A 14,508-nucleotide genomic window follows, 5' to 3' on the forward strand; every position below is an offset into this window, starting at 1 on the left:
GGTGAGGGGGGACAATGTTGGGGTGTTCCTCCTATAGTCCACTATCATCTCCACCGTTTTGAGCGTGTTCAGCTCCAGGTTGTGTTACTGCACCAGAAAGCCAGCTGTTCAACCTCCTTTCTATATGCAGAATCATCGTCATCTTGGATGAGGCCAATGACAGTGGTGTCGTCTGCAAACTTCAGGAGCTTGACAGAGGGGTCATTGGTGGTGCAGTCATTGGTGTACAGGGAGAAGAGTAGTGGGGAGAGCACACATCCCTGGGGGGCACCAGTGCTGATGGTACAGGTGCTGGAAGTGAAAGCCTGTCTGTCAGAAAGCTGGTAATCCACTGACAGATAGAGGTGGCAACAGATATTTGGGTTATTTTAGTCTGGAGTACAGCTGGGATGATGGTGTTGAAAGCTGAATTCCACAAAAAGGATTTTTTGCTGAGAAATCCCCTCAAATAACAATAATTCAATATACAATTATTAAATAATTATAAATAGTTAGATTTAAATAAATATATACACTACTGGTCAAACGTTTTGAAACGCTTATTCTTTATTATATATATTTCTTCACATTTTATAATAATAGTTAAGTCATGAAAACTATAAAATAACATAAAAGGAACTATGGGAATTCTGTTGTGACTAAACAAAATCCCAAATAAATGATATTTGATCATCTTCACAGTCTTTGTCTAGAATTACAGACATGAACTCTTGATGTTGTCTCCAGCAGCTTCTTGAGGAATCACCCCGAGATGCTTTTAAACAGTGCTGAAGGAGTCCCACCTGTGTTGGGCACTTATTGACTGCTTTTCTTTATTATTCAGTCCAGTTGCTCTTCTGATAGGACTGTAATATCGGTCCTGACGTTGCTTCTATCGCAGGTTGTCATCGGTTCTGACCCAAAAGTGAATCGTCATGACCCTGTTCAAGCTGGCACCTGCACCAAGTATTGGGGGACACTTTCAGTTTCAGTATAAGAATCATCAGTCGATGTGTATATGATTTGTGTGCAACTATTAAAGAAACATTGACGAGGTGCAATATCAGGGTTTACGATACATTCATGATATTCAATATTTTGAACAATCATCTAATCTAAAGCATCACAATCACAACTGCATTATGTCCCGCATATTTCTCCAGCAACTTTTAACCACCAACTGAACTTGATTATCTCAAATTAATTTAAAGTCACTTAATTTAATAAGAAGCAAAGATGATCTGAGGTAAAGAGGGTTAGATTTTAAATATTTAAACATTTAAAAATGTTCAAAAGTTTGTTTTCTGAAAGTGAACTCATTGGATAAATAGTTCTGATAGTTTATAGTCTTGAGAAAAGTGAAGAACATTCTTGTCATTCAGCTGACTTCATTCATCTAGAACAAGGTACATTTCAGTTTGTGTAAATAAAAGGCAATTATATAGGCCTAACAATATAATTTTTTCATTTGGTCATTTTTTTTATTTAATTCTTCAATTGATTTGCATTTTTTCAAAAGTACAAACAATAATACCCCAAAAACACACACTGATGTTCTTCTGCTAGTATTGTGTATTTATTCTTTATGCACAGAAATGATATGTTTTTGTATTGTGGAGTAATTCCGTGACTGCCGTCTATTATTTTGAATGGTGTGGAAAAGTAAGATAATTAAATAAATGGATGGATACTGCGATTAAAGAGTGTCCATTCATTTGTTCTCCATGATATGAGATATTTGTGTTGGCACTCCTGTAGTGTCATGATGCAGATGTGTTTGCAGCATCGGATCTGTGCAGGTATGCCATTAAGACCAATCATCACACTGCGACAATAAACTGGCTTTCAAGGATGTATACCCTGTCGTCATGATTAAAACAGACTAAAGATTGGGGTCAATTCTGTCTTGTGACACTACATTTTCTCAACAAAAATGTTTTCACGACATTTGAAGGATCCACATTGAGTTTATGCGCTAAAGTTAAAAAAATATTGAAAATAGTGAAAAATATTATGTCAACACTTACGTTTCCATCAGCTATATTTTGATGTGCTTTTTCGCTGAAAATCCTTGGATAGAAACGTAGTTAGTATCGTGCACAAGCTGAGTAATTTTTTATGGTGTTAAAATAAAAGTTCCTCAATAAATATATATGAATGAACTTTATTTTCTGACATCAAAGCACTTGAACGCGATGTATTCCTAACTACCACTTCAGAAATGGGATGTAGGATAATTCCGATAGCACATGAAGGCAGCATTAAACCACTGGAGTCATAAGCATTACTTTCATGCTGCCTTTGTGTGCTTTTTAGAGCTTCAAAGTTCTGGTTACCATCCACTTGTATTGTATGAAGCTTCAGAGCTGAAATATTCTTCTAAAAATCTTAATTTGTGTTCTGCAGAAGAGAGAGAGTCACACACATCTGGGATGAGTAAATAATGAGAGAATTTTTATTTTTGGGTGAAGTAACCCTTTAAAACAAACGAGTAAAAGATGAGTGGATGGGGAATCACTGCCACGTCGGAAGAAGGGTGGAGCAAAATGCCTTTACATTAGACATGCTGTAATGCTCAAGAACAAAACAGATTAAAACTGATTAAAACAGATTAAAACTGATTAAAACTGATTAAATCAGTAGACTAAGGCAGCATCTCTTTTGTCAGGAAACATTAAACTATATAAAAATATATTTCTAAAGTTTCACTTAGTTTAAAGCATTAAGACATGCAAAACACATGTTAAAAGTAAAGAAACATGTTTCTTGAAGCCGGGCTTTAGCTGTAGTGAACACACTTTATATGCACAGAGTTTAAAATGTGGAGAGCAAAACGCGAATCCGCCCCTTTCTGTGTCTCACCCGCGACGCTTCATGACGTCATGTGAATGCTGAAGGGTCTTTAAAACATCGAAAGCACGGCCGCATCTGGACACGATGACTGCGAAAAACCGAAACAAGAATAATTCCCATCCAAACGACAGAAGTCCCGCTCAGCAGACAGATGACGGGGCGAAGAAACCCCCAAAAGCGGAGAGTCCCAGATCCGGATCGAGCGGGCTAATAAAGTTCATTTCGGCGGTATTTTATCTGGCGCTGGCAGCAGGAGCAGCGCTTGCATCCTTTTATATCCATCACACATTATCGGAAGTCAAGCAGATGAGCGTGAGACATGAAGAATCCTCACAGAAGTGTGCAGCGGTGGCACATGAAGTGCAGCATGCGCTTCTACAGGTCAGTTACGAATCCAGTGAAAAGACCTCAGGTCAAGTGTTTTTGCTTTCATGTACACACGTCTATGTAAAGGTGCAATCAAAATGATGAAATCAATTGACAACAGGAAACTGGCTGTGGAAATGTATATGTATAGAGGTGGTTAACGTTTGGACATCTCCACCCAGATTACGCATAAAACTTCACAAACTAACTCCAGTTTAAACCCCTAGAAACCCTGAGGAGGATGTGTTCTTCTGTGATTGGCTGAGGAGATTCTGCTTGAGTTCTTCAGGAGTTTTCCAGAATCATCTAATGCAAGAAGGATCTAGTCAAATAGTTCAAAAGCACAATGAATGTATTCAAGAGGAAATGCAGCTGTGAATTAAATACAATGCATTTGTGAGACGAGAAGTATTAACGCATTGGTTTATACTGTCCTGTGGTTTAATAAAGCGCTGTCTGGTTCTGGTGATTGTGCGTATTATGTTGTTCAGGACACTGGAGAAGTCATAGTCTGAGCGTTTGTTAAGGTCCAGAAATGTTCAGATGTGTTGAAAAACCTTCGTCACATCAGCTGGGTAACCCTTCATACCAGAGTTCTGCTCTATGATGTCTGACACAAGTTTAAAATCCATTTGAGGAGGCACTGCTGGACAGTATTTGTGATCACACACTTTGCATAGGGTGAGCCAGAACAACAGCAACAGTGCGCTCTACTTTTATTAGAGAAAGAAACTCGCTCTATACATGTATAAAAAGACTTTGTTTCATGGTTTCACCTTTTAAAAAAAGTCTTTGTTATCGTCATTAAAATGAATATTCCAGGATCAATACAAGTTAAGATCAATCAATGGAATTTGTGGCTTAATGTTGATTACATCTGAAAATAATTGGATTCTTAACAAGACCAACTTTTGAAGTGTTGTAGATATTTTACCTTGCTGAGATTTACCAGTACACATAGTTGTTAAATCTCTCTCTCTCTGTGTGTCTAGATAAGCTCCGTAAAGGCATCTCTGGAGGGTGTGGAGGCAGCAGTGGTCAGTGCTAAGACTGATCTAGAAAGGACAAGCCATGCAGTACAGAAAGGAGAAGCTGAGACCCAACGGATGCAGGAAACGTTACAGAACCTACAGAACAAGATCTATCATGATCTCAGAGAAGGCATTCAGGATGTGAAGGAAGCTCGAGAGAAGGACATCTCCTCGTTGGAGCGGACTCTTGAGGAGCGACTGGCTCAGTTGAGTCGATCCATCACCGAGGGGGTGGCTGAGTTCGCTGGGCAGCAGAGCCAGCACAAGACTGAACTGAGTGAGCTGAAAGCTCGTGTGGAGGAGCAGGAGACACCCGCGTTCCTCAAGCAGGAGCTGTCATCCATCAACAGCGCTGTGATGAATCTCAACACCGCGAATGAGGTGGCAGAGGGCAACATGGCGGTGCTCAGGGAGCAGATCGCATCAGTGGGCGCCGAGCTTCAGACCAGGAACAAGGAGGTGGTGTCAGTGTCCGAGGAAATCGACACAGTGAGGTCACTCGTGCAAAGCACCGTAGGCGCCTTACGGGAGGAGGTCTCCATGGCTCGAGCCAGCATCCAGGCCGCATCAGACCAGTTTCAGACCCTCAACGACAAGCAGGACCAGTCCAGCGAGGCGCTTCAGAGCCTTGAGAAAGAACTCAGAGCCGAACTACTCAAGGTGGAGAAAAGAGGAGATGACATGGAGGTCCGAGTGAAGTCTGCGGAGGACAGCGAGGAGCTCTTGGCGTCTTCATTATCAGAGCAGAACATTAGAGTGGACGCTCTTGTGTTCAAGTATGAATCTCATGAGAGCTTGCTGACTGACTACAAGACAGCATCCGAGAAGGACAGACAGACCTTGAGAGATGACTTGAAAGGTTTGAAGAGCAGTCTGGAGGAGCTTCAAATGAGTGTATTGGCTCTAGACGAGATCCAGGTGAGACTAGAGGTCGTGGAACAGAGGCTGGAAGGACCACTGCACGAACTTGAAAGCACCACCGAGAGTTTGTCTGAACAACTAGATGGACATGAACAAGAATGAGATGAGCTACAGGAAAAGATGTAATTCATGATGGGGAATTGTTGTGGGTGGTAGAAATGTGAAAATGAATCTATAATGAGATCTTATGAGCTTCTTATAAGAAGGATGAATTGGCGAACTGCTGTTTCTTCTATCTACAAATGGCACTGCATTGTAGTTTTTCTCCGTTCAGTTTTTCAATAATTCAAATGCAATTTCTGAATGTATCAAAATTGTAGTTGTTTTCCATTAAAAAGGTAAAAACCTTTAAAACTAATGTGTGAATATCATTACCTAATCAAATTAGAATAAAATATCTATATAAATGATACATTTTTGTATATAATTACATTTATTAATACAATTTCCTTATGTAATTGGAGAGCAAGTCATTCAAGGTGTAACCTAATGTTAAAATTAAGTAACTTTTTTAGATGTTTACAAGAACTGTAATATAACAATGATTTCATTATTCTGTTCACGTGCTACACAATACAGGATATCCTGATAAAGATGGGTAAAGAGATGATCACATGAACCTTTTTATTTGATTTACCCTTAATTTGATCAAAAATACCCATATGACACCCATGATATGCCAACTCTGCCACAGATATCCATACATTCATTTTCTATTGGCACTGCCCCTATCCCAGCTACCTTGGGCAAAGCCAGGACTCGAACCCAGGTCGTTCTTGTTATGGTTTGACAGTGCTAGCTACTGATTCCCCATGCCGTCCCTTCATAGAAATTGTTTGGGATTTTAGGTAAACTCTCATTTTAAGTAGATCTTGTTAAATCTTATTAGTTGCCAGCATATCATAAAAACAAAATGGCCCCATATTTAGTCAAATTTAGTCACAGATCTTCTGGTCTGACTGTGGTATCAATTTAGAAGATGGATCTTAAAAGCATCCTGCAGTCTCAATTCATTCTTAGTTGAGGTTAACAGATTAATCCAAAATAAATATTTGATACATTTATTTTTTATGTTGTCACGTTGGCTGTTTTGGCTCAAGAATCGCCTTGCAAAACACTTGGCTTAAAATATAGTCCTTAATCTATCCTTTCCTCTGCCCGATATGACACTATCAGGTTAAGTACTGTGTTTGTGATGAGATTAGTCGAGTTTTAGCTGTTCATGTCAAATTTACCAGTGACACTCCACCTAAAACAGATCAGTCTTTCAGTGACTGGGTTGGCGAACATCAAGAATATCAAAGGATGTCTAATTAGTTCATTATTTTGTTGACACGGTAACAAGTTATACTGATTGCTACATGTCTTTATCAAAGCCACATATAAATATAAGATGTCAAATATGTCATTACCGTTTGACCTTTGAGAGGTCACATATTGACAGTAAGTCCAGAGATTACACTCACAAAGCAATTCAAATGGTCTGTTCTAGTTCTTGAATATAATAAAATAACATACAAAAAAGTATCTTAGTGCCATGGTACGTAATGCCATTTCGTTGTTTTATTTTTTGAACATGTACCATTGAAGAAATGTGCTATTCTCTGAAGTAATAAATACAATGGTACAGTTCAACGCACAATGGTATTACCATCTGATACCATGGTACTGCCACACTACTTCAAAAAATCTTGCTTGTATCAAGAGTTTAGTTTCAAGTTTTATTTAGGAACTTAGGAATAAATTATTCACAAAAGCTTACAAAAATCATATGATTTTTATGATTTAACATAATTTGACAGTGTATTCAAGGAGTGACGTTTTTATCTCAATGCACAACTGATTCAAGCATTTTGAACATTACTTAATCTGAGGTTCTCAACCTTGGGTCGCGACCCTATTTCATAAACAAATTTGGATTGCTGTTCGTAATAGAGGGCTTAAGCGCGAGACTTGGCATAACACAGAGCTATCGGGACTTTCAAAGTTGAACTTTTAACTATACACATCATTACGAGATACTGAATCAATGAGTGTGGTAGGATAGGTTGCAAACATTTTGTAACAAAAAGAATGGGATGTGGACAAAAAGGTTGAGAACCCCTGGACTAAACTCTTTATTGAACAGAACATGGCTTTTAAGGTGTCAGTTGGTCTTTCAAGGTGTCAGTTGGTCTTTCTTGTCCAGTGTCTCATGTCTAGTTTCTGTAAAGTCTTCCAGATGCTGGCTCAAATCAACATGTGCTATACGGTTAGCTAAACTTTTAATCTGTGCAATTTCTCCTTCGGTTTTCATCACATCTTCAGCCAGATGACCAATCCTCAGCGTCAGGTCTGCTAGTTTTGGTTCTATTATGGCAAAGTCTTGTCTGATAGTGAGGACTTTGGGCTTCAGGTCACCTGCAAAGGCCGTCATCTTTAACAGCTTGGCTTGACCGCTCTCGATCACCAAGATTCGTTCAGAAAGTTTTCTGTTGGCTGTGGAAAGCTCTTGAATGAGTTTGCCAATCTGATCTAATCTCTGAGCATTCCTCTCTGTGGAGCTCTTCAGACTGGAAACACGGTCGATGCTACTCACCAGCAGATCGCCAATGCGTTTGACCATGAGCTTCTCAGTCTGAGTGACCTTCTCCTCTAGGGTGTTTGTCTGGCTAAGAAGCTCCTCGACCTCACTCTCCAGTCCACCCATGCGCCTCACATCTGTACGGATGGAGGCTACCTTAGACATCACATCACTAGAGATCACCACAGTTTTGTTCTCCATGCGCTCCACGGCCTGAACGAGATCAGACAGGTTTTCCTGGAGTTGCTGCCGTTGTCCAGAAATGCTTGAGAAGATCTGCTTCAGTTGAGTGACCTCTACATCCAAACTCTCCAACTGGGAGATGGGTGGTGTTTTCTCCACACTGGACATCAGCATCTGAACACTCTCACACTAGAGAAGAGAGGACACGAGATTTAGAGTAGATACTTCAGACACAAAGAATTCCAGAAAGGATGCCTAAGGCCAGAAACATACACAAGTACAGATGTGAACAATTTGCCAAAACATCACAAGTGTGAACTCCCATTGAACTTACTTAACATGTAATAGCAATGATGTGATGGTAACAAATCTCAACGGGGCAATGAAGCTTCCTTAAAATGTGACATTATACCAGATAGTTTATTTGTGGCAGGGCGGAGGGCGGGGCCGGGTCGTGATTACACACACCCGGACCCTAATAAGGCTGATGAAGCCTGAGAGGGATAAAGGCGACCGGAAACGGCAGTGCGACACAGAGAGTTACGGGCAGCTGTCCAACACCTGTGTGTGTGTGTCTTTTTGGTAAAGTTTATCATTAAATTATCATTTATATATTCTCACCTCCTCCTTTCTGGGTTTCGGCACCAGTGTAACACAGTTCAATGGAAAGGAAGAAGGTGAGAACCGGCTTGACAATATAAATTATAACAGCTGCCCGTAATTCTCTCTGTCACACTGCCGTCTCTGGTCAATGACAGTTGTTGACCTGAAAGAGAAAACTGACCATATAAGGTTACAGTAATGTCTACTATAGTGCCCCTTATGGCAACATAGAGAATCCATGCATACTGTCCTTGCGTTGCATCATGAATTGCAGTCGGACACATCCTGGAACTCAACAACACACTAGAAGCATTCTCGTTCCTGTTTTGGTCCTTTCAATCCTTCTGAGAAGTTACTGTGCACTCATCTCATAAATACAATCATTCTTAATGACATGCAGTCTAATTTAAAAGGTTGATAATTTGACCTCAAGTTAATCAATGGTCAAAATTAATCCATCTTTGTGTTTTATTGAAACAATATCTAGTACACATAATACAATACCAAATCCAGGGCAAGAGTCAACATGAATCGAATCAAAGACAACATCCAAAAGAGAAAAGTAATATATAGAGACAGATGTTCAATGTAACGGATAACAAGAAAAGTTGAAGAAATGCTGAGAATTACAGCTGAGAATCAGTACTTAAGACTGTGTACATATCCACCCAAAGGATTCAGTCTCATACAGGTCAAATATAATTGACATGAGGACTGGAGGTCATGACCTCTGGCAAGTTGTGGGAGTTGCAGGGATGCATCTGACTAGATGTCAAATGAGTTTGCCTTAGTTTCCTTGTGTTTGGTGCAAATTTGAGAAATTGGATAAAGCCCACATCAAATGGAAAATGGACGTTTGGTTAACAACATCTTCCCTGCTGTGCAGCCAAGGTTCATTTTAGAGGCAGAGCAAGGTATTACGTTTTGATTAAAGGTACGAAGACAAACATAACATGCAATGATGAATTGTGCACAATATAACCACGAACATTAAATCATTGGTTCTCAATTTTATGTGGTCACGCCACCCCCTTGAAACAAGAAAACACTCGTTGCTCCCCACCCCATAATCTGATCGCAAAGTGATCGAAAGAAAAGAATCGGTTGAGGGGGATCAGATTAAAACATATGCTTTAAGAACCACTGACTGGTTCAAATTGTGTGAAACAATAGTGTGCATCAGAATTATCGTTGTGGTTCTTTGTATTAGATTTGTGTAATTAATCTTATTTTTGTAAATTAGGTGTTCTGTAACTACATCACTATTACACGTTAAAGACAAATCTAAACTTAAGAAAAAGTGAAATAACGACTGTAATGAACAAAACTTCATAATCATGTTACAGTAGATAGACACATACATCTAGATTGTTAATCTTCATTCAATCATAGAGGCAAGTTCTTTTCTGAAATAGTTTCACAATACCTTTATTCATCACTCATTACATTTTTTGGAAATGTTTTTATTACTGTAACTATAGTTCAACTATGGTGTTTGTAGTAAAACCTTTACCAAATTTTTTTTACCATGGTTTACTACAGTGACCAAATTTAGTTTTTTTGGCAGAATGCTTATAATTTGTATTACCAATGTTCTGGTATTCCAGTATTACTATAGTTCCAGCACGGATGTTAAAATATGGGTCCTGTTGTAAAACCATGGTAAATCTCGTGGCTACTATGGTTTTTTCTACAATTACCATAGTTCAACCATGGTTATTTTTGTATTTTTTGTAAGGGATGGATAAAGGTATCATGAGGAGTGCAAAACTATTGCGAGGGAAAACAAAACTATTTCAGAAAATAAATCCCCTCCCTATCCTCTGAGGAGCTCTGTAGAATCACAATGTCTGCAGTTCTTGGCTCTGATGGTTTCTGTAAAATCTGCCTCTAGTTTGAACAGGTTACAGTATTCATCATCATGTCCAGTCCTGGGACGTCATTCTTCTCCGAGGTCCATTTTATCATCCACATTCCCAGAATCCAAATCTCTGTTCTCCTGTTTAGCCTCCTCTTGGGACAGATCTCTCATATGACTGTGAATTTCCTGCGAGGTGTTGAAGGCCTGTTTGACTTCGAGAAGCACTGACGAGGTCTTCAACATCTCGTCCTCAGTCCTCTGCACCTGTAACGTCAGCTCCTGCAGCCTCGTCTCAGTCGCACTGAACTGCGCTCGGAGTCTGAGCATTGACCGCACTGACTCCTCTACGACAGGGAGTTGTGTCTCCCACTGCTGTGCACGTGGGGTTACCTTCTCCAGCCTTTTCTGAAGCTCATCACCAGATTTGTAGAGGAGTTTGATCTGCTCCTGAAGTTTAGAAACCTGTCTGGAATTCCAGTCTAAATGATCCTGAACGTGTTTAGCGTCATCCTCCTCAGTGCGGTCCAAAACGCGCGTGTTCCTCTTCGTACCGTCTTCCACTTCCTGCAGACGCTCGGTCAGAACGTGCAGACGTGCGTCTACATCGTTGACGTGTTCTGTTACGCGGGCGTGTACAGAGCGTGACTCAGTTTTTAAAGTGTTTAGGTCAGTGGTTACAGCTGCGAGTTTTCTCTGCCACACTTCAGTTGTATTACGTAAGCGATTGTTTATAGTTTGATAATAGAGCACAGACGCCTCCTGCTCCTCCTGCAGTGCTGTGGAGGTGTTGTGGATGAAGGTGATGACAGGTTGCAGCTTGGTTACCATGGTAACAGCGGTCAGAAGCCCATCATAATCATCCACAGACGCTTGTAGCTGCTTCCACAACAGACAAAATTATGATTTTGGTACAAGTCTGTGGTATTGTGCAGTATATATACTGTATACAATTTTTTTTAACAGTATGCAACAATAAACATTAAACACACACATTGCTGTCACATGACTTCATTACATGGCATGTTAAATCGAATGGCAACCAGTTTTTAATTACATTTTGTGTAAAAATGTCTTCACTTTTGACTGTGCAATCAAAAGTGATTATTTATAAATAGATTACACAGACCCCAGATGAAGGCTTCTTAAACATCTTTCAAACAGTTTACGCATGGAGACACATTGAGAGCCCCATATCTCTGGGCTCATATATTTATCCATATAGGGTATTAACAAGTAACATACAAAAAGGAACATTTGTTCTGAACCAGAATCTAAAAGGACATTAAGATATTTGTAATACTTCTGGAGAAAATCCAACTTTGAAAAAATAACAGCACAGAAAAGAGTTTTTTCCCATTTTTGGCACCATTGGCATATAATGAAACAAGGGCCGAGTCTCGTTTGGAAGGCTGTGTGCTAGGTAGGACGTGTCCTTTGAAGGCTGCAGTACACCGAGTGCCCTCCTTTAAATGAGAAAGCACGCCACTCTATAACAAGTGCGAGCGCTTTAAATGAGAAGGGAACTAAGTCCCTCTGGAAAGGAATGTATGAGGTAACATTTAGGAGAATTATAATGATGTAAAGAGAAAAGAAAACAGATTTTACAGGTGTACCTTTAGTCTAATACTTTATTTTAATTCTATATTAATATAATGTGACGGGGTCGGAGGGCGGGATCGTGATTCCACCCCCACCCCTAATCAGGCTAATCAAGCCTCAGAGAGGGATAAAGACCGACTGGAGACAACAGCGGGACAGAGAGAGAGAGAGAGAGAGATTTATGGACACCTGTGTGTGTTTGTCTTTTAGTTTCAGTTTTATATTAAACTATTATTTATATTGTCAAGCCGGTTCTCGCCTCCTCCTTTCCATTAACCCCTTTACATATAATTATACATATTATACACTCTGCACCCATCCACTGAGGTACTTCAACTTGGGAATTAACATTTGAACATCATATTTACGGGCAAATCGGAGCAAAGAATTGTGGGTTGTGAGTGCCCACGAAGGATACGCCTAATGCATCCTCTGAATTCCCGTGAAAGAAGGTCTCATTCGAAGTGTCCTAATCGAGACGCCTCAATGACGTATGCAGCCAACAAATGCGACCTCTGGAGAATGCATCCTTCCAAACGAGACACAGCCAAGAAGTGCTGAAGTCAACTGATTTTAGTAATAGATCCACCAATCTCTGTGTAAAAATAATGACGCTGACACTATTTTAAGGTTATTTTTAGACCCAAATCAAAGGCAAAATTTGTCATTTTAATCCCCCTCTACAAAATAATGGTTTACTCATAAATATTAATCAATACTTTGGCTTGAGAAGCCAAAATTTTACCAATAGACCTCTGGTTGAATTGATCTGGAAGGACCCATTTAAGATGGGCTGTATGTTTTATGTACTGTGAAGCTCTTTGTGCTCTACGGCCTGAATGTAGTGGATTATTTCCAAGCACACTACATATACTACAGGAATAGCATGAGCAGGATTAATATGCTTTTTCACAATAGAGTACAACAGTCTGGTAACGGAAGTAAAAATCCCAATTGATCTTTAATAATAACTTAATAAAGACCTAGCGTGAGTTCTGAGTTTGTTCATCGATGTTATGTGCTTCTGTTGGAGCAATCAGTCCGCTTTATTTTTAAATACATTGTTTTTAATAGTGGAATTCCTGGTGAACAACTACATTTCCCATGATCCTGAGGTGAGATCCACCAATCAGAGAACAGCGGCCAACAAGAGAGCGGCAAACATGTCCAGCTGCGACGCCCTGTGACGCACTGTGAGGGATGCAATCGAGTCGCTCTCACTACACTCATACGAATATTGTGTAATATATTGTTTCTATAGCCCTGCGATGGACTGGCGACCTGTCCAGGGTGTCCCCCGCCTTTCGCCCAATGTTAGCTGGGATAGGCTCCAGCCCCCCGCGACCCTGTACACAGGATAAACGTTTGACGATGGATGGATGGATGGATATTGTTTCTATACTTGTAATCAACTGCCTTGATTGTGTTCTTATATTTTCACTGTTTTTGATTTGATTACATGTTTCGCAATGCTTCATGGGATTGTAGTTTGTGCCCTTGTGAAAGTAAACAATCTTGTATCTTTGTCATTTTGTCTGATTTTCACACTTTTCTGAATCTTTTCTAAAGGAATTTACAAGGTGTTAACACTGACGTCCACATGACCTTAAAGAGGAACTCGTGCTGTGAAAAACACAATGAAAACATGAATAAGAATGAAACACGCTTGAATGATACAAACCTTTTCTGACACTTGAGACATCTGTGCTTCCAGTTCCAGGATTATATTGCTCTTTCTATACAAATCATCATATTTCTCTCTCAGATCAGATAACTGTGCGTCCTGTTGAAAAAGAAACCTGTGGAAGAGACAGCTTTGATGAATACAACACAGAGACATGATCTAACCCTTTAATTAAGAGTGAAACTCACCACATCATTAAGACAGAAACACACAGAGACATGACAAGCATTGTGCTCTTCATATCTGAAGAGTTTTTTTCCACTTTCTGCCTCGAATCCTCATCTTCAGTCCTTCTGTCTTTGTTGCCTAAAGTCTTTTTCCGTTGTTTTATTTCACTGTTCTGCATGTTTGAACTAAATCTCCTCAGAGTGTGCAGATATTTAAGAAAGAAACGTCATTCTCTGATATATTGTCATAAAGTTTGTCGTCAGTTGAAGTCGCCACGCAGCAGCACAGAATACAAGAGTCCTACGTCATCGTGGGCGGGGTTAGAGGTCTGAAAGTCGTCTTTTATTGGTCAGGTACAGTGGGTCTAAAAAACAATTCTCCAGTTGTTACTTTTAATTATGTATTTGTACTTTCTTGTCACTTTAAGTTTTTCAGTGTCATAAATCAGGTGTGAATTATTATCCAGACCAATGCTGAAAGCAGTTCGTAGACGGTGATGTCACATGAAATCTGTTACTTTTCACATCGCTCCTCAGGATGGACCAATCGCAGTCGATTGTTGTTTCCATCGTAAGACATTGAGTTGAATTGTATTTCAGCGTAAGTGAATAGAATGAACAGATGACGGGTTCTCTCAAATCAAAGGCTTACAAATGTCTGTAATGACACAAAAGATCAGAAATGTGAATGAGACTCA

At 39.8% G+C, this 14,508-nt stretch overlaps 2 protein-coding genes across 3 annotated transcripts; one reads left to right on the forward strand and one right to left on the reverse strand.

Moving 5' to 3' along the window:
- Positions 1–2,745: 2,745 nt before the first annotated feature.
- On the forward strand, positions 2,746–5,526 carry ckap4 (cytoskeleton associated protein 4). Its single transcript, XM_052118249.1, has 2 exons — positions 2,746–3,213; positions 4,191–5,526. Exons 1-2 carry the CDS (start codon positions 2,917–2,919, stop codon positions 5,250–5,252), a joined length of 1,359 nt encoding a protein of 452 aa, XP_051974209.1. The 5' UTR covers positions 2,746–2,916; the 3' UTR covers positions 5,253–5,526.
- Positions 5,527–6,867: 1,341 nt separating this feature from the next.
- Positions 6,868–14,101, reverse strand: ikbip (IKBKB interacting protein). 2 transcript variants are annotated; one of them, XM_052118257.1, is made up of 3 exons: positions 13,832–14,101; positions 13,641–13,758; positions 6,868–8,085 (listed from the first exon to the last, which is right to left on the reverse strand). In XM_052118257.1, the coding sequence occupies exons 1-3, from the start codon at positions 13,987–13,989 to the stop codon at positions 7,309–7,311; spliced, it is 1,053 nt and encodes a 350-aa protein (XP_051974217.1). In that variant the 5' UTR covers positions 13,990–14,101; the 3' UTR covers positions 6,868–7,308. The 2 variants fall into 2 exon arrangements, with proteins under 2 accessions (XP_051974217.1, XP_051974216.1); XM_052118256.1 differs by lacking the exon at positions 6,868–8,085 and adding an exon at positions 8,827–11,236.
- Between the last annotated feature and the right edge of the window lie 407 nt (positions 14,102–14,508).

The sequence above is a fragment of the Xyrauchen texanus genome, chromosome 45 (assembly GCF_025860055.1).
Source record: "Xyrauchen texanus isolate HMW12.3.18 chromosome 45, RBS_HiC_50CHRs, whole genome shotgun sequence".
NCBI lineage: Eukaryota > Metazoa > Chordata > Actinopteri > Cypriniformes > Catostomidae > Xyrauchen > Xyrauchen texanus.

Coding starts and splice junctions, on each gene's coding strand:
- ckap4 (XM_052118249.1), top strand. CDS start 2,917: ATGACTGCGAAAAACCGAAACAAGAATAATTCCCATCCAAACGACAGA. Junction 3,214..4,190: donor TGCAGCATGCGCTTCTACAG/GTCAGTTACGAA, acceptor CTGTGTGTCTAG/ATAAGCTCCGTAAAGGCATC.
- ikbip (XM_052118256.1), bottom strand. CDS start 13,989: ATGCAGAACAGTGAAATAAAACAACGGAAAAAGACTTTAGGCAACAAA. Junction 13,759..13,831: donor GTTTCTGTCTTAATGATGTG/GTGAGTTTCACT, acceptor TCTCTTCCACAG/GTTTCTTTTTCAACAGGACG. Junction 11,237..13,640: donor TGTCTCAAGTGTCAGAAAAG/GTTTGTATCATT, acceptor TTGTGGAAGCAG/CTACAAGCGTCTGTGGATGA.